This window comes from Anomaloglossus baeobatrachus, chromosome 12 (genome assembly GCF_048569485.1).
Source record: "Anomaloglossus baeobatrachus isolate aAnoBae1 chromosome 12, aAnoBae1.hap1, whole genome shotgun sequence".
Classification (NCBI taxonomy): Eukaryota; Metazoa; Chordata; class Amphibia; order Anura; family Aromobatidae; genus Anomaloglossus; species Anomaloglossus baeobatrachus.
In genome coordinates, this window is record NC_134364.1 from 34,922,902 (window position 1) to 34,943,270 (window position 20,369).

General features: G+C 49.3%; 1 protein-coding gene across 1 annotated transcript in view; it reads right to left on the reverse strand.

Annotated features, from left to right (window-relative positions):
* LOC142257844 (putative N-acetylated-alpha-linked acidic dipeptidase) overlaps window positions 1-20,369 on the reverse strand; it is a 193,230-nt gene that overhangs the window by 148,502 nt on the left and 24,359 nt on the right. The window contains exon 2 of the mRNA XM_075330092.1: window positions 10,232-10,436. Within this exon, the coding sequence (XP_075186207.1) occupies window positions 10,232-10,425 (194 nt within the window). The 5' untranslated portion in view covers window positions 10,426-10,436. The remainder of the gene's footprint in view (window positions 1-10,231; window positions 10,437-20,369) is intronic.

Sequence of the window (20,369 nt, forward strand, 5' to 3'; positions counted from 1 at the left end):
TGCCCGCCGTATGGACAAGGAGACTGCCACCAAAAAGGGACAGTTAGGCCCCAAACGCTCCATGCTACGGCGACCCAAACACACTGAGGGTGTCGGGGACAGAGCAACCGAGTCATCAACTGGCACTGGAAATACAGAGACCTGAACCAGCCGTACAAGGGTCCAGAGTGAGTAGAGACTGTTAACTGCAACCCACGGTTATTACTCCATCATACATCTCCCAGGCTCAGCCCTACCTGCGGAGGGCCTACCACCACAGCTGCCATTACCACCAGCCATGGGGATAATCTACTCCGCAGCGGCGGTTCCACCATCCTAACCGCAACCCGCAGGTGGCGTCATACAAATGACTTTAATCTCCCTTGTAAATACTCCCCAATAAAAAGCACCCAGGGCACGGGACCGGGCAACGGCCACAAAAGGGACATTCCCCAGTTATACACTGCCCGGGACCGAGTACCCCAATCCCTGGGTAACACACTTAATGGACTCTTCTAGAAGTGGAAATATAGAACCAGGACAGCAAATTCTGAATGAAAATAGAACTGTGTGCTACTTAACAACATAGCAACGTGACACCCTACAGATTAATAGGTAAGCAATCACGTGAGTCATGGGCTAAAACCACCTGCTTCATATATGTATACATTTAATAGGAAATCAACTGTGTAAATCTTTAAGGAAAGTTTTAAAGTGAATGACTGTTCTCAGGGGTTAAAGTTTATTTCACTGATAATCATTCATGAAACTAACTAAAATGTGTACCTATAATGAGAACAAGATGGAGTTTAGTGATCATCTATCACTTATTACTAACACACAAACTTGAATCTTAAAGGGGTATGTGTGAATGTTGCATTAGTCAATCATGTGCACTGCCGCCCCATTCATTTTAATGTGCTCTGTATGCTCCGGTGGTTCCATTAAATTAAATCTGTCAGCAGGTTTTTGCTATGTAATCTGAGGACAACATGATGTAGGCAAAAGCGTATCTAGGAAGGCCACATGGGGCATTTGCACCTGGCTCAACCGGCAGGTTGGCGCTGTCGGGATGCATGATATGTCGGTCTGAGGTATCTCCCTGATGGCTGCTTTTTGTCACACCTACCCCCTCTGGTGAGAAGGTGCAGCGCTGGAGAGCAGGGGGAGATAGATGCGGATACAGTATGGGAATCGGGGAGGACATGTGAGGAGACTGCATAAAGTGTGAGTGGGCACAGAATAGAGACTGGGTAATGTGTGTGGGGAGGACAGTATACAGAGCGGGTAGCATCTGGGGACAGTGTGAAGGCACAGCAAGCATGGGACAGTATGCCGAGGAGGGGCACTGTATTGAGGGGGCACAGTATAGAGACTGGGCACTACAGGGGGGACTCAGTGTGAGAGGACAGTGTGACGAGAGGGATCAATATAGAAAGGAGAAAGCAGCATGGAGGGCATGTACCATAAGCTGGAAAGTGTGTGTATCATATTTTGTGAAGGGAAACCAGTGAGAACAATTATTTATTCAGGGGCACAGCATAGGGCAGATTTATTTATTCAGGAGAAATAAAATAACATTATTTTCAAGGTCAACATGTCGGGATGTGCTGCAGAGAACCAGAGAAGATGGAAGTCTGCAGAGACAAGTTATGGATGTGAAAAATCGTCATGGCATCTGGACCAGATGATGAAAAGAAAAGAACTCCAATTTGAGACTACATCATGTGTAAGGTACCTGGATGTACATGTTTATTTGTGGTACTGACTAATTCTCATCAGTCCTGTAGTAACTGTATGGTCTGCAGTCTGATAACAACAACTCACAGAATCTCTTTACCAATGTTAAGGACATATTCAAAGTTCTAGATTTATGGAATACAAATGCATATGGTGCTGGCCTGACATTACAATTGATGTACTATATACTGATGGTGGTTCTGGTGCTGAATTCATGTACAAATTGGGGTACCAAAGATATAGTCATGCACTGATGTTGGTTCTGGGGATTTATTTATGTACTAATGATAGTCCTGGTGATGTATTCATGTACTGTTGGTTCTTGGGATGAAATCCTGTACTAATGAGGTTTGTCATGTTGTGTTACTGTACTAATGGGGGTTCTTTCTGCTGATGTATTTCTGCACTGATGGCGGTTCTGGTGATTTATTCTTGTGCTTTCATTGGTTTTGATCCTGTACACATGCAATAATACATAACTTGTAAGATTACGTAATACATGGCTATGCTGATAAAGTATGTAATCTGACAAGTTAAGGGTTACTACATTTGTATTTATGTTAAGAACATTAGAAGATTTGTCCAAGTTTGTGATGACAAAAATCAGTCTTTGTGATTTCCGACTTTTGAATTCTCACAGCAAGCACACTGTCAGGATTTTCTGGTGCTGGCGGTGAGAATGGGAGGTCACAAAACTGCAAGTATGCAATTGTATACTTAATCACATGCCAACTATATGGGCATGGCCTTATTCAATACAAATTAATGAAGAGAGGCCAGACACACAAGGTTGGATTGTTGCCTGAAGTTTGCAAATCAGATACTTGCGCTCACATGACCGTCCACTCTTGCCACTAACGTGGGAGAATTCTAAAAGTGTGCAGAACGTACGCTGTGGGAATTTGGAAGCCATCAGTAACCTAGAGTGAGTGCACACTTTCATTACAAACCTGGACAATCCCTTTAAATATAACATGAAGCACTGTAGAAATTCTAACAGTGTGTAATATACTCACGGTCAGGATTCAGCTCTGTTTGGCCATTCATGCATTTTTTTTTTCTTATACTCAGTTACATGACATCTACTTGTTCTCCCTGCTTCTCGCAGTTTTTCACAGAACATGGAGAGAATTAAGAAGAGCAGCTAGTCAGCAAGTGACTGTAACTAATCGCATATGAAAGATCATCACATGACAACTACTCAAACCTCTTGAGGGAGGATGAGGATGTGACGCCCCTTTACTATAAGGTCGTCACAGGGTATTGCACAATCTACCCTCCCGTGCAGTATCCACCTCCCTCTTGGTTATGGGTCCCTAACCAAATGGTGTTGCCTCCAACAGCAAATCAAATCCTGAATACACCCTGCACCACACCCACCAGACACACCAGTGGACGGCTTGAGTGGAATAGAGTCGCCCACCTGGGGGGTCAGGGAGGGGAATTGAGGAGCTTAGTCAGTAGTTGGTGTTGAGTGAAGAAGGAAGTAGCCCTCGAGCTTTGAAGAGCTCTGAGGAGGTTGGGAGCAGGGACTCCCCTAAGGAAACTGTCTAGGTTGCAGATGGTGGTCTGGGCCTAGAGGAGTCGGACCCAGGGTCGCAGGGGATCGTGGCAAGTAACACGGATCTGTCGAGCAGGACAGCCGGCAGCCTTGCACGATCACTGGTCCGGGGCCGAGGCACGACTGGGTATATGGACCCTAGGTCGGGAGTAGCTGCAGGCAACCCGATAATTTACCCATGGAGAATTGAGCCTTTAAGATTCGTTCCCAACCGCTCCAGAATCAGGGCACTAGCGCAACAAGGGGGATAGGACTTTCCACCCAAAACAGTCCAGAAAATCCCAAGCGTGAGCCCTGAGAGCAAGCTCCCACACTTAGCCATAGTGGGGAGCGGGACCCGGCAAGTTTCACACTACCGGAACTGTGGCGCCCTGGGCAAGCCAGTACGTCACAGGTACTGCAACAACACACCCCACACCCCGGCTAGGCACATCTAGGTCAAACAAAAATCCTTGTTGCCTCCCTAATGGGGCTGATGTCCACACCAGGGGGTGGAGCCAGGCGGTTGGCCCCACCCACCGAGGAGTTCACAGTCCTGGAGGTGGGAAAAGGAAGGAGTTAGTTGAGTTTTGAGTTTGGAGTTGGAGGAGTGAAGTGGTAACGGAGCAGACCGACTGTGTCCGGGTGCGTGGCCTGGGCACTTACAGCAAGGTTGGCAGACGATAGTGACCATCTGCAGGAGGGGCTGATTGACGTAAACCGTAAGGACCGGGGACGGGCGGTGACCCACCGGTACCGGATCAGGGAGCGAAGAGAAGCCAGCACCATTCGGCAGGGCCTACGGACCCCGACCAGGCTAGGAGTCACCGTAAAACCGGTCAAATCCATTAGCGAAGGGAACCTCCGGGGTTTCCCAGCAGTCAAGACCCGATTGAAGGCAACAGCTCAAACCGTGAAGGGAAATATAGTCACCGCCAAGGCTACAGTTCCCAGGGCCAGAGCCTGCGGGCAAAAGGGGCTCCCTCAGCATCCATCCAAGCTGGTGAGCGGGTTACCGGTGGGAAGCCACCAGAACCGAGAACATAACGCAGGTGCAGGGAAAGGCAGTCACCACCAACCTACCGGGAGAAGAACAACCGCAGCCGTCTGTGGGACCCGTCCATCCAGCCGTTTGTTTTACCGGAGACTTTGCATTCATCATTGGCTGAGTGAGTACCACTGTGCCATGCGGCATCGCGCTGCCCCCACGACCCTGCACCTCACCAGGCCCCGTAACCCGCCTGCCATCTCTCTCTCACCGGGCCCCGGGACAACCAATCCCCCTACCCACGGAGGGGAAGAACAACATCCAAGCTGCTCCCTGTTATCGCTCCCGGGATCCCTGTCCAGAGCAGCGGTGGTGTCACAACCTCACCACAACCGTGGGTGGCGTCACGTACAATAAATCCCCAAAACGATCTCCCCTTTTCATTCACGGGCGAGGAGCGTCGCTCGAGTCCCCGGGATCCGGCCCACCGCTCGAGCCACCGAGCAGCAGGCGAAGCAGCAGCAGCACCGGACCCGAGCGTGGTGAGCGCAGCGTCCCCTCCCCGCCCACGACAGAACCACCAGAGAAGTAAAATTAGTGCCGGGAGGCACGTCACGGATCACCACGCAGCACCATTGGGGACGGGACCCGAACTAGCTCCCCTCAGCGGCAGCGGTGTCCAGAGACTTGGTTTACCCAGTTGTAGGTGTCTGCTTAATGGACTGAGTGAGTACAAGAGTGATCCCTGCATCCCACGGCCATACCCCACACCGAGTTCCGGAGCATTCCCCCCCTACCCATGGAGGGTTATAACACCTGGCTGCCCCCCGTCATCACCCCATCCCCTCCAGTTACCGCGCACCACGGGTGGCATCACAAACTCTGTAGTCCCTTGTAAATACCCTCCTTCATTTGAGTGGCCACACGGTCCAGAGACCCTCGAGCCACTGAGAACCCGGATCCGAGCAGCCCAGCTGCTTCCACAGGGGCGGCACAGGGACACCAAACTGAATTTTTGCCCCGGGTGTCAGGATAACCTAAATCTGCCTCTGATGTAGGACTGAGTCACTGATTTCAGGGACATGTCACTTATTAGGTTGTGTGCTGTTGTTTCCATACAATAAGTGCTTTATCACTAGGTCCTGCAAAAAATCTGGTCAGACCACACCCCCAGAACTGATTAGCCGCTTACTGTCGATATACAATGTAGACAGAAAGCTGTGGTCTGCGCGGGGTCAGCTTTCTGAGCTTTGCTACATCTAAAATCTCTGATTGTACCACAACTGCTGCAGCCAGTAAACTAAGTGACACATCGAAGGAATCAGGGTCCATTTTCCCTTTGCATTATGCTGCTCTCAGATGAGGTAGCAAAAACCTGCTGACAAATTCCCTTTAAGGCCAGAGTCACACTTGCGAGAGACTCGCGCGAGTCTCGCATCGCATCACCCGGCACGGCCACACACTCTCCTGACAGGATTGGGTCGGCTGCATATATTTCTATGCAGCTGAGACACTCCTGTCCGGAGAGCGTCAGGCTGTGTCGGGTGATGCAATGCGAGACTCGCGTGAATCTCTCGCAAGTGTGATTCCGGCCTAAGAATGGATACAGCAGCAGTGCATATGCTATTAAACACTGCTTATCACCAAATGTAAATGATCCTTAGGTCATGTTTCAGGAAAGAGAATTCCAGGCCAGATATACTTAATATGACCTTTACTTTCAATGGGTAACTGTAAACTAATATGGCCATGTAGGGAACTAGTAGAAAAGAGCTTAGATTAAACCTCACCATTGACTATAAAAATACACAACATTAATGTACTGTAGACCTAAATGTTTGTATAAAATATGTTCCAAGTCCTTCGTAATTAGGAATTGAGTAATCTCATCGCATCTCATCACATTACATCTCGCCGGTGGAAATATCAATTGATATTTTGAAATATAAACAGTAACAATTTAGTTAGAACAGTGAACTGAAAGAAGAGGCTGAAATCCCGTCTACAAACAAAGCCTTTAAGACCCAGAAGATGTCATACCCTAATGAAAGCAGGATGTTTTAGGCTAAGTTCACACTTCCGTTGTTTTGTATCAGTCACAATCCGTAGCCTTGAGGAATTACGGTATCCTGCAAAATATTTTGCAGGAATCCTGTTTTTCCCCATAGGTTTCTATTAGTGACGGATTGTGACTGATGATGCTGCGTTGCATCCGCTGCGACGCGGTCAGTTGTTCTTTAACTGACCGCCGGGCGGGAGCAACGCAGCATGTAACGTTTTTTGAGCAGCGCGATCCGTAGGATTTCGCTGCGCATGTGCTCTCTGGCTCCCCACCCCCGTAACCAGGATAAACATCGGGTAACCAAGCAATGCGCTTTGGTTAGTTACCCGACATTTACAGTGGTTACGGGTGCAGGGAGCCCGCGCTGAGCTGGTATCCAAGATAAATATCGGGTAACCAAGCAAAAAGTGCTTTGCTTATGTGGCACCCCAGGACCTGGTCGCCACAACAGCATTGCCCTTACAAAGGGTTAATGCTGAGCCTGGAGGTAATTGGGAGGTCCATTGGCCAGCAAGTTAACATCCAACGCAGTTCTCCCTCCGGCCAGCAGGGGGAGCTCTGAACCTGGAATTCCAGGGAGCATTCCTCAAGTCTGACCTGAGGGAGGAAGTAGCAGTCAGTCTGTAGAGATAAGTGAGAGCGAGCAGACGCAGAGTGTGCTGTCCTGTGGATCTGGGGCCTGGAGCTGGAGCAGCTTGGCCCAGGGAAGCAGGAGTAGCAGAGAGGCAGAGAAGAGACTCGGACATCGGAGTCTGTGGCCACCAGGGCTTAAAATATTCCCTGGTAGCCGAATCCGAAGGGCAGGAGAGCTGCAAGCACCTGGCCCATAAACAGCCCGAAGGTACAGCTGCAGCATCAGGGCCCGGTGAGGACTCCAGCAGAGAAGCACCAGAGAGGGCCTGCGCAGCCTACCACAGAGGGAAAGGGACGTACCACCAGTCCCAGCAGCAAGAGGGCCATTGCTAGATCCATAGAGCAGGGTTCTATCATAGTAAAGAAAAGAACAGGAGTAGGCCTCATACTCAGCTGGCCAGAAAGATTACCCCAAGTACTTCCAGGCCGACCGGATCCCCTTCACCACCTGTGACGGTCTCCCAGGACTGGACTGTTCTTAAAGTAAAAGAGGAGAAGGTAAAGAGACTGTTGTTTGTGACTGGTTCTTTCATTGCCTGTCGGCCCTGCACCGTGTTATCCACACAACACCATAGACTCTCACGAGCACTAACAGTGTCCCCGGGGCACCGCTCCACCTGTGGGGAGCAGTACCACCATTGCTGCCGTACCATCACCCCGGAGGCCTCACACAGCAGCGGCGGCTTAATAGCCGCAAACCACAGGTGGCGTCACGAAACAAATACTTTAATTGCTCCCAAGTCACCAGCCATATTTAAACTGACACCAACCAGGGCCACGGAGTCGGGCCCCGCCACCACTGACGATCCCCGGACTAGTCCGGCCCGGCACCGGGTGTCCCATAGCCCTGGGGTGGGCGAGTCACTTATACCCGATATTTACCCTGGATACAGTGTGCAAGGAGGCCGACACTTCACCACTCGGCTCCGCCCCCTCCCGCACTCCGCATGTGTACACTCAGACTCACACTCACACACACACTCACTTGTCCCCAGCCCTACAGTCCCCGCGGCACTGACGTCCTCAGCTCCACGGCACCGCTCGGCACCGCCCCCTCGCGCTCCGCCACCCTCCCGCACTCCGCATGTACACATGCATGTAGACACACACACACACACACACTCACCTGTCCCCAGCCATGCAGACCGCGGCACTGACGTCCTCTGCTCTGCCCCCAGAACTCCGCCCCCCGCACACAACGGAGTCCGACAAAAATTCTTTTCTTTGTCACCGTTGTCATCCGTTGTACAACGCATCAGTCACATGCATCAAGCAATGCATGTGAATGATGCAAAACAACGGAAGTGTGAACTTAGCCTTACCCGTGTGAGGCCACTGTCGCACGTCAGGATTTTAATCAGTGTTTTGTGAAAGGGTCAGATGATTCTATTTTACTTTTTATGTGTTTATACTCCACTGATTTTGGCTCTGAAATATAGAAGTAATCCATTGACCAAACTACTGTCATGCCAAAATGGCGCAGAGTTCTCCCCGTACATTCTTTCTGCTATGTCATACTTCTAAAAATAATTGCATTGTTTCCCCTTCTATGGTGGATTATCTGTTAGGCTATGTGCGCACGTTGCGTAAATACATGCAGTTACGCTGCGCTTTGTAGCGCAGCGTAACTGCATGCGTCCTGCGTCCCCTGCACAGTCTATGGAGATTTTGCAGGAGCCGTGCGCACGTGGCGTCTTAGAGCGCAGCGCTTCGGGCAGCAGCCGAAGCGCTGCGCTCTAAGACGCCACGTGCGCACGGCCCCTGCACAATCTCCATAGACTGTGCAGGGGACGCAGGACGCATGCAGTTACGCTGCGCTACAAAGCGCAGCGTAACTGCATATATTTACGCAACGTGCGCACATAGCCTTAGGGTATAACTGTCAAAATGGTCTGGCACACCTGTTGGTACCGATGCAATGTGTAGGGTCATATTCACAGTGTTAATGGCCACATTGTGCTCCTCCTGGAACCACTCACAGCAGGTTTTGGAAGTATGCCCTACCCTGGAGACTCACAGGGGTGTAGGAAAAGCTCATAAATTCTGATGGCCGTAAACAGGATCTGAGGGACTACGAACCCAAACATACAACCATGTGTGTAAACCCTGTAGATGGGTTAACATATCATATTTTTGAGATATTTTTGGTAGCATTAAAAAAACCAACAATATAACCAAGAAAAGGGGAAGGATACAGCAGTTTGGAAGCAATGTGATCCGTAAATGTGCTTTTCTTTATGCAAATTTTTATATTATGACGAGCCTTCAAGTGTTTGTAAAAGGTGTTTGGGAGCAGTGGCGTAATTAGAGTTCGATGGGCCGTGGTGCAAAACTTTGATCTGGGCCCCCATCCCCGCATGTTGGCCAGATGTATGTATATGTATGTATACATTTAGCGTTATAAATCCAATAAAGACATTCAAGTTGCTCCCCCATTATGTAGTAATATTTCCCCATCCTGTTCTAATGTCTCCCATCCTGGCTTCCTTCCTGGTAAATGTCTCCCATCCTAGGCTATTCCTGGTAAATATGTTTCCCCATCCTACTAAATATGTCTCCCATACTAGTATGTGCCCCATCCTAGTATATACTGTCCCTCTACTGGTATACTTGTTCCTCTCCTGTGCCTCTCCTGGTATAGTCTGTCCCTCTATAAGTATATTCTGTCCCCATCCTGGTAAATAAGTTCCTCTCCTGGGCCCCTCCTATATACTGTCCCCCTCCTGGTATATACTTTCCTCACCTGGGCCCCTCCTGGTATATACTGTCCCCCTCCTGATATATACTGTGCTCACCCTCCCCAGCCCCCACATTGCACGACGTCCTCCTCTATAGCCGGCCGGCAGCTTTCATCAGCGTCTGTGCTCTGGCAACCCATGACATCATTGTCATGCGCTGCCTCAGTCACAGGGACGCCGCTGAAAGCTGTCGACTTCTGTTTGGCCGGCAGCGTGTATCACGGTGCAGGGAACTGATGGGTCTGTGCAACGCAATGCATTTCAGCTGAATGTGCAGCTTCGGATGCACATCCAGCTGAAGCATAGGTTAGGGTCAGCGGGACCCTGCACGCCCGGTTGCGGTCGCAATCCCTGCAACCGCGATCATTTTGCAGCTGTTGGGAGCAAGAAATTAAGACAGTCTCTGATTTTAGGAAACAGGAGTGCAGCATTCTGATTATTATTATTGAATGCACAATCGGGAACGCTCATGTTGGGAGAAATAAACCAAATTTTTACTAAGAACAAGTTAATAATGTTATTGGCCCAGCTGATATAAATCTTAGTCTTACTGTAAGTTTTTGTGAATTTCCTCAGCCTGAATCTCTTGATGAAGTTGTTGGCTGTATTCAGGATCTCCATCTCCGCTCATTTTCTTCAGCCATGAAAGTTGAGTTGGAATAATTGCAAAATGTCCTATCAAAATCCCAATTAGGAGTGAGGCCACTGCCAGCGCTGCCAGTCCCAGAATTTTCATCCTGTGCATTGTAACAAGCCCTAGAATGAAGAATGAATTCAGGATTGGTTATTGCTCATTTAGTAAACATTATTTTTTATATATACATGTGAAAGTATGTATATTGCATGCATACTCCCTCCGTGTACATTGTAAAGAACTGACCCAGAACACACTTTTAGGTTATGTAAAAAGCAGAAAAAAAATCTAATATAGGCTATATGCATACAATGTCTTTTTCATTCAGAAATCCACTGAAAAAGCAACGTAAAGGAGCCCCATAAGTTAAACATAATGCACAGCTATGTAAAAACAACATTGCTGTGCACATGTTCACATGTTTGCAAACCCTGAAGCAGTTAAAATTAAGTGACATTCTCATTCTTTAGGCGGCTTCCACTCAGAATTCGCCTGCTCTGTATACTTGACAGTATAGTGTGAAAGACGCCGCCAGTAGTGCCGTAAGAATGACAGCAAAGCCGCTACAGAAAAATGAGCACAATTTTCCTGAAGCTGCTTCGTCTCGGTCAACCCAACAGCTGTCCTGTAATCGAAACGATGCTGTGTGCACATAGACACAATGAGGTTTTCCAAATTTGGAAAATCCCTGTCCTTAGTTGCAGTGGTGTTTTACTCCTCTTCCCCAGGTCCTGTGCCAAGTCTAAGCCACTTCTCGTGGTGTCTGATATTGTCAGCAGTGCTGCAGCCAAAATGTGAACTCAGCAGATTTGATCTGCTTGTGCCATCAACTCGGGCACAGCTGTTGAGCTCAGTAATTGTCTGCAGTTAGGCTGCTTTCACACTTGCGTTGTTTTGCATCAGTTGCCCTCCGTTGTGTAACTGATGCAACAGATGCGTTGCAGATAGCGGCACAGCTGATGTGACTGATGCTGCAAAAAACGATCCATTGTTTTGTTTATTTTTACTGTTTTACCGGAGGCTGGCTATTGTGAATGATCAGCTGATCATCCGGCGGCCGGACGATCAGCTGATCGTTCACAGTAGCCGGGCGATCAGCTGATCGTTTACAGTAGCCGGGCGATCAGCTGATCGTTCACAGTAGCCGGGCGATCAGCTGATCGTTCACAGTAGCTGGCCGCCGGGCGATCAGCTGATCGTTCACAGTAGCCGGTCGCCGGGCGATCAGCTGATCGTTCACAGTAGCCGGGCGATCAGCTGATCGTTCACAGTAGCCGGGCGATCAGCTGATCGTTCTCAGTAGCCGGGCGATCAGCTGATCGTTCTCAGTAGCCGGGCGATCAGCTGATCGTTCACAATAGCCGGGCGATCAGCTGATCGTTCACAGTAGCCGGCCGCCGGGTGATCAGCTGATCGTTCACAGTAGCCTGGCGATCAGCTGATCGTTCACAGTAGCCGGTTGCCGGGCGATCAGCTGATCGTTCACAAAAGCCGGCTGCCGGGCGATCAGTTGATCGTTCACAATAGCCGGGCGATCAGTTGATCGTTCACAGTAGGCGATCAGATGATCGTTCAGCTGCCGAGAGAGAGACATTGATTTCAATGATTAAACACAAGAGCTGAGCATGCGCAGTGAAAACAAAAGGAATCACGCTCAAAAAATGTTACATGCTGCGTTCCTGCCGTCCGACAGTCAGTCGTTCCACGACTGATACGTCACATGGCGGATGCAATGCAAGGGCATCAGTCACAATCCGTCGTCCATACAAGTTTATGGGGAAAAAACGGAATCCTGCAAAAAATTTTGCAGGATACCATATTTCCTCAAGGCAACGGATTGCAACTGATGCAAAACAACGCAAATGTGAAAGCAGCCTTAACGTGACATCAGCGCTGCAGACAATAACAGACACAGAGAGCAATGGTGGAAAGTCAGTGCTGGACCCGGGAAGGATAAGAATTTTTTTTTTAAACTAATTGCAGCTAGGAGAATAGGGGGTTTCTGAAACCTTAAAACCTCTAAGCATCCAATAAAGTCCTTTTCTATACCCGTTATCTATATAAAGAGTAGCCCATGTAAGAAATTGTGTCTTAGACTTTAACAATAATAATCTCAGTCTATATAATGCATGCTGCTGATTTACACTATAAACTTCATTAAAGCAGGGTCCGTCATTCAGATAACTTGGCATATTAGCCATCTTACTCATTAGATATCCAGAATCCAGGCGCAGACATTTCATAGTTGCAAGGCCCACAAGGTAAGGGGCCGCTACCACCTCCAAATCAAGTGTAATTCTGCATTATTAAGAGCAATTTGACTGCAAAGGGGCCATACCTTGCTTTTTCACAGGGGCCCTTTTCTATCTGTGTCCACTTTGGTCAGATGCCATTGGGCTTAGTGGCAGCTGTGTGCTGTTATTAACCCCTTATTATTCCGATTTCTACCGCACCAGTGCAATTGGGAAGAGCCAGGTAAAGTTCAAAAGTTCCAGGACTGCCAATAATCATGGGTCTCCCCAGCCTGAGAATACCAGCCCCCAGCTGTTGGCTTTATCATAGCTCATGTCGTTTTTTTTAAATTATTTAAATGGGAAAAAAAACCGCATGCGGTTCCTCCTATTTTGATACACAAACAAGATAGGCACACAGCAGGGGCTGCAGCCTGTAGCCGTAGGCTTTCTGTGCTGGGTGTCATAGTATGGGGTTACCGTACAACCATTTTTTTTTCTTTATATATTTATTTATTTTTACTCTACAGTTGCCCACAACCATGGTCTGTGATCACAAGCAGTCAAACACGCTGTCACACAGGGTGGGGGCGCGTCTGACTCCAACTAGTCGCAGATGCCAGGACTGCCAGAGGGCGGGGGAAGCGGTGAATATGTATGAGGCTAATGAGCAGTTCCAGAAAAAGACTGAGCACAGCAACACTGGAGACTCTGTAAGGATAGCCCGCTTGCTTTATTTTTACTTTTTTTTTTTTTTTTTTTTATAGCCAGAGTTTCCTGAGAACTCCAGGCCTGCGTGCAGCACCTGGATTCTTTGAAGCCACACGGATATGGACTTATACAGTCCACGTCCGCCCAGCACTAAGGAGGACATTATTTCTTGTGCCACCTTTCTTGTGTTTGTATCAATCAATCAAAGTGAATATCAACTCTTTAATGACCCTTGTGTCAGGTTTCCGGGTTTTCCAGTCCTCTTTTGAAAAAGCTTGCCCTCAGTTAACATGGAGTTTTGTGTTCTGTTGCCCTACTTCCTGTCCAGCTGCTTAAAAGGCCGCCTCTAAGCTTAGTCCAGTGCCTGAGTATACTGCTTGCTGTGTGCTCCTGCTTTGCTGCTGCTGCTACTTGATTACCTTTGGATCCTCCTGGAAATCTACCGACCGACTCTGGACCATACCCGGTTTCTTCAAACTGTGCCCGGACTCCGTCTGCCGTCTTTTGTCAGCACGTCTGCCCGGTTTCTTCCGGTTCATAACCATTCTGGACTTTCATTCCGTACGGACACTTCTGGACTTTACCGCTTGCCCCTTGTGTCCCAGCTGCACCGCATTTAGGCCTTCCGGGGTTGATTGCCGGACAGTCCCTGTATAGGGGTTCGCTCTGGTGGTCTCCCTGGGGGAGTCCGGTGCGTGGCCCCGGGAATCCCCTTCGCTCCGTTTCAGAAAGGTATTTTTTTGTGTTTGTTATACTGTGTATTTCCGTTGTGTATCTACCGTGGTTACATATCATAAAAACATCTTGTACCACAAACTCGTCTCTGGCTGTCATTGCCCTAACGCTATCGAAATCCTCAAACATACAATAGTATTACATTATACTCAGGCCATAAGAGGATTTCGCTGGGGCAATGACTGAGACACGAGTAGATCAGCTCTTTTCTATGATTAACTCCTTGCAGCAGGAGATGGAGGTGGTGCAGACTAAACTTAGAGATGTGGAGGCACAGCTGGGTCATGATCACCAGGTACTGGGTCCAGCTATACAAGATTTGCAAGTCAGAGTGGAGGCTCAGGAAGCCGGCCCCACTACGTCCGTATCAGCTGCCGGTATGCCTAGGTTACCCCCATTCCGTTTCAATGGTGACCGTAGTCAGTTTCGTGGATTTGTGAACCAATGTATACTGTTTTTTGATGTACATGCTGATTATTACCGTTCTGACCGGTCCAAAGTGTTATGTATAATTATGTTATTAACCTCACGAGCACTGGCTTGGACTAATCCTATGATAGAGAACCGGGACATCCGTTTAAATCACCTAGAGGACTTTCTGACCGCAATGGCGCAGATGTTTGATGATCCGAATCGCCGTGCTACCGCTGAATCGGCTCTCCTTTCCTTACGTCAGGGAAAGCGTTCTGTCGTTGAATACGCCACTGAGTTCAAGAGGTTAGTGGTAGACACCGACTGGGGAAACAATGCATTATTGTCTGTTTTCAGAAAGGGTTTGTCCGGTACCATCAAAGACGAGTTAGCTCGTTCCGAATCTCCAGGGGAGTTTGAACAGTTTCTCCAGCACTGTGTGCGTATTGATACCCGCTTGACCGAACGTAGACAGGAAAAATGGGCAGCTGTAAACCGTGTAAACAACTTTGCCTTTCCTTCCAGAGAACCCGCTCTCAGGACGCCACGGGAGGCCGAGGACGTTCCTATGCAAGTGGACTCTCTGCAAAAGCGAGAGACCAATGAACGTCGCGAACACCGGCTCCGTGAGCGTTTGTGTTTCTATTGCGGTCAATCGGACCATTTCTTGATCGACTGCCCGAAACGTCCGAATCGCCCAAATAAGGTATTGGCAGCCATGGCAGAGTGTGACAACACGGACGCAGAGTCCGATATCTCTGAGGCAAGTGGACACCTGGATGCGGTATTTCCCTTGACTGTAATGTCAACCTCACCGAAGGACTCGGAAGGGAAATATACCCATTGCTCGCTCCCCATTCAGATCCGGTGGGAGGGACAGCTAATACCTACCTCTGCAATGATAGATTCTGGGGCAGGGGGAAATTTCATGGACTCCTCTTTTGCCAGGAAACACGGTATCCGGACTCAGCAAAGATCCTCACCGGTTACCATGGAGACGGTTGACGGATCTCCGTTAATCTCTGGACCAGTTGATCGGGAAACCGTACCGCTAGAATGCGTCATGAAGCCAGGTCAGCAGGAGACCCTTGTTTTCATGTTAATTTCTTCTCCTCATTTTCCGATTATTCTAGGTATTCCGTGGCTACGGTCTACAAATCCGGTCATCGATTGGGAAACTAAGGAAATATCCTTCCCACCGCAGAGTATTCCGACCATTAGTCCAACTGTTCCGGTTCCAGTAACACCGAATGCGGAGGGCACTGTACAGGTACCTGTTCTACCCCCGGTGTATAATGACTTTGCGGATATATGCGACAAAAGAAAAGCCGATCGGCTTCCCCCGCATAGACCGTATGATTGCCCCATAGACTTACTCCCAGGGGCGGAGATCCCGTTTGGTCATGTCTACCCGTTGGCGGCACCTGAGCTAGAAGCACTAAAAGAATACATTGATGAAAGTCTAGCTAAGGGATTCATTCGTCCATCTACCTCACCAGCAGGGGCACCCATCTTTTTCGTGAAAAAGAAAGAGGGGACTCTGAGACCCTGTATTGACTACCGGGAACTGAATAAAATAACTATCCGGAACCGGTATCCGTTACCGTTGATTCCCGAGCTATTGGAGAGGGTCCAACAGGCAAAAATATTCACCAAATTGGATCTCCGTGGGGCATACAATCTACTCCGTATACGTCCCGGAGACGAGTGGAAGACCGCGTTCCGATGTCGGTATGGACATTTTGAGTACCTAGTGATGCCTTTTGGACTTTGTAACGCTCCCGCGACTTTCCAACATCTAGTTAACGATATTTTTAGGGATATCATGGACCAATTCATGGTGATTTATCTGGACGATATCCTAATCTTTTCTGATTCCCTACAGGAACACCAGGAACACGTCAAGACCGTACTTACCCGGCTGAGGGAAAACCACCTGTACATCAAACTGGAGAAATGCGAGTTCCACTGCTCACAAATACAATTCTTAGGTTATGTCATCTCTCCTCAGGGACTGAACATGGAGTCTGGCAAGATACAAGCAATTCTAGACTGGCCGGAACCGGGGAACATCAAGGAGGTACAACGCTTTGTCGGTTTTGCCAACTTTTACCGACGTTTTATCCGTAATTTTTCAGAGATCGTTCGTCCCATCACTCTGTTAACCAAGAAAGGACAGAAGTTTGTGTGGTCCGCCCAGGCCCAGGAAGCTTTCCATCGTCTCAAGGTTTGTTTTACCTCAGCGCCTATATTGGTACATCCGAATCCCGCACTTCCCTTTATCGTGGAAGTCGACGCTTCCGACTACGCATTAGGGGCCATCCTTTCACAAAGGACTGGGGACAAGAGTCTCTTACATCCGTGTGCTTTCTTTTCCCGCCGGTTGTCCCCTGCAGAAAGGAACTATGACATTGCGGACAAGGAATTGTTAGCGATTATTTCCGCTTTCAAGGAATGGAGACACCACTTACAGGGAGCCGCGCAGCAAGTGATAGTACTCACAGATCATCGTAATCTGGAATTTCTTAAGTCTGCCAGGTGCCTGTCTCCACGGCAAGCCCGTTGGAGCCTATTCCTTAACCAGTTCAATTTTGTCGTTACATACCGTCCAGGTTCACGTAATGGGAAAGCCGATGCCTTGTCCCGAATCCACGCCGTGGACTCCGTGCCTGGAACCCCGTCTCAGACCGTGTTATCGGATGCCAATTTCGTTGGAGTAATCCAGGACCAGGACTTGTGGAAGGACATCAAGCTGGCCTATGATGGTGACGTATTTCTTGCTGCCCCCCCGAATGATGTAACTCTGGTTCTTCGGAATGGTGTGTGGTTGAGAGAGCGACGCATTTATGTCCCGGAGGCCGTAAGACTTCGGGTTCTCAAGTTGGTCCATGACTCCGTGTTGGCTGGTCATAGGGGGGTACAGAAGACGCAGGAATTTCTGAACCGTTTTTTCTGGTGGCCTACCTGTTTAAAGGACTATGTCCACTCATGTGTGGTTTGTGCCCGGTGCAAGGTCCCTCGTGTGGCTCCTACAGGACTCCTCCAACCGTTACCCGTGCCATCTCGCCCTTGGGGGTCTATCTCAATGGATTTTATTGTGGAGTTGCCCGTCTCAGACGGTCACAATACCATTTTAGTGGTGGTGGATCGGTTGACTAAAGCTGCTCACTTTATTCCGTGTGCCGGTCTTCCCTCAGCCGCAGAGACAGTGGATCTGGTTATCCAGAACGTATTCCGATTGCATGGGGTACCAGACGAGATCATCTCTGACCGGGGCGTGCAGTTCACGTCTAGGTTCTGGAAGGGGTTTTGTACGGCACTCCAGATTGATGTCTGTTTGTCTTCTGCATACCATCCTCAGACAAATGGGCAAACCGAACGGACCAATCAAACACTGGAACAATACCTTCGCTGTTATGTCAGCCATCTGCAGGACGATTGGTTGAAGATGCTTCCGTTGGCGGAGTTCTCGTATAACAACACTCAGAGCAGCTCCACTAAGGTAACGCCCTTCTTTGCTAACTTGGGTTACCATCCGACTATTTTGCCTAGGTCACCGGTTGCGGTCTCAGTGCCTGCGGTGGAGGACAGATTAACAGAGCTACGACAAAATCTGGAGGTTCTGAAGGACACTGGCTACAGCTCAGGAGCATTACAAGAGGTCGGCAGACGCTCACCGGAGACCGGCACCCATGTATAAGGTAGGGGACTCTGTATGGTTGTCCACCAAGAACCTGAGATTGGGTGTTCCTTCGCAGAAACTGGGACAAAAATTCATCGGTCCGTTCAAGATCACCGGGATCGTGAGCCCTGTGGCCTGTCGGCTGCGGTTACCGCACCATCTAAAGGTACACCCGGTCTTTCATGTTTCTCTCCTCAAATCCGTCTCTCCCAATACGTTTCATGGTCGTGTCGTGCCTCCTCCTCCGCCTGTGATGGTCGACGGCGAGGAGCAGTTCGTGGTTGAGGACATTATTGACTCCCGGCTTCATCGTCGTCGGCTTCAGTATCTGGTACGTTGGCAGGGGTACGCCCCCGAGGACGATTCCTGGGAACCGGTGGGTAACATTCGAGCACCACGGAAGATCGCTCAGTTTCATCGACGGTACCCGGACAAGCCAGGCCCTGACCCGTCCTGAGGCCGTTTCTGGGGGGGGGAGTAATGTCAGGTTTCCGGGTTTTCCAGTCCTCTTTTGAAAAAGCTTGCCCTCAGTTAACATGGAGTTTTGTGTTCTGTTGCCCTACTTCCTGTCCAGCTGCTTAAAAGGCCGCCTCTAAGCTTAGTCCAGTGCCTGAGTATACTGCTTGCTGTGTGCTCCTGCTTTGCTGCTGCTGCTACTTGATTACCTTTGGATCCTCCTGGAAATCTACCGACCGACTCTGGACCATACCCGGTTTCTTCAAACTGTGCCCGGACTCCGTCTGCCGTCTTTTGTCAGCACGTCTGCCCGGTTTCTTCCGGTTCATAACCATTCTGGACTTTCATTCCGTACGGACACTTCTGGACTTTACCGCTTGCCCCTTGTGTCCCGGCTGCACCGCATTTAGGCCTTCCGGGGTTGATTGCCGGACAGTCCCTGTATAGGGGTTCGCTCTGGTGGTCTCCCTGGGGGAGTCCGGTGCGTGGCCCCGGGAATCCCCTTCGCTCCGTTTCAGAAAGGTATTTTTTTGTGTTTGTTATACTGTGTATTTCCGTTGTGTATCTACCGTGGTTACATATCATAAAAACATCTTGTACCACAAACTCGTCTCTGGCTGTCATTGCCCTAACGCTATCGAAATCCTCAAACATACAATAGTATTACACCTTGCCACATGACTTAGGATATGATTCCAAAGCAGAAACTCCATTTCCAAACACATGTTTCAGGGTTTTGCCCCTCCTCAGTGCAAAGCAGGAGATCTGATTTTGCTAGGTGAGAGGATTCATTATGTTCCAATGCTTATTTATTCATTGTCAGGCTTTGGCTTCAAAAACAAACTTCAGAACTGTCACAAAAATGCAAGGACAGAACAAATGGAATGCAGTGCTTATTATATGCGTTTAGAGCAGTAATTTGGCCCAATTCCAGGAGGATTTACCCAAATAGACTCTAAAGGCCGCTTTACACACAACGACATCGCTAACGAGATATCACTGGGGTCACGGAATTCGTTACGCACATCCGGCCTCGTTAGCGACGTCGTTGCGTGTGACGCCTACGAGCGACCGCTAACGACCCGAAAAACGGCAAAAATCGTTGATTGTTGACACGTCGTTCCTTTACCAAATATCGTTGCTCATTTTGGACGCAGGTTGTTCGTCATTCCTGAGGCAGCACACATTGATACGTGTGGCACCCCGGGAACGACGAATAACAGCGTTCCTGCGTCCTCTGGCAACGAGGTGGATGTGTTGTTAATGCGGTTACTCTCCGCCCCTCCGCTTCTATTGGTGGCCCGCTGTGTGATGTCGCTGTGACGCTGCACGAACTTCCCCCTTAAAAAAGAGTTTGTTCGTCGACCACAGCGACGTAGTTAGGAAGGTATGTGACGCGTACTAGCGATATTGTTCGCCACGGGCAGCGATTAACGAGGTTGCAGCGTGTAATGCGGCCTTAAGTTGATGTTCTTTTCTAAAGGTGGGGTGTAATAAAGGATATTCTTAGAAACCGCTTTAAGGTGAAATGAAATAGTAATAGGTGACATGTACCGCCCTGCGCTTGACTGCAGCCGAGCCGCTCGGGTCCGGGCTCGTTCGATGGGTGGCTCGAGCACCTCCGGCACCCGAGGGTCACGTCACTCTGAAGGGAAGCTGGCATTACGTGAAGGGGGATGATCTTCGGTGGGGAGGTTATGGCCGGGGCTGTGGTATTTAGGGATTTTAAGTTTGTGACGCCACCCACGGGTTGTGGTGAGTGTGGACACCACCGCTGCCGTTAACTAGGCTCCCGGGGACGGTGTTGTGCAGCCTGGTGTTGACCCCTC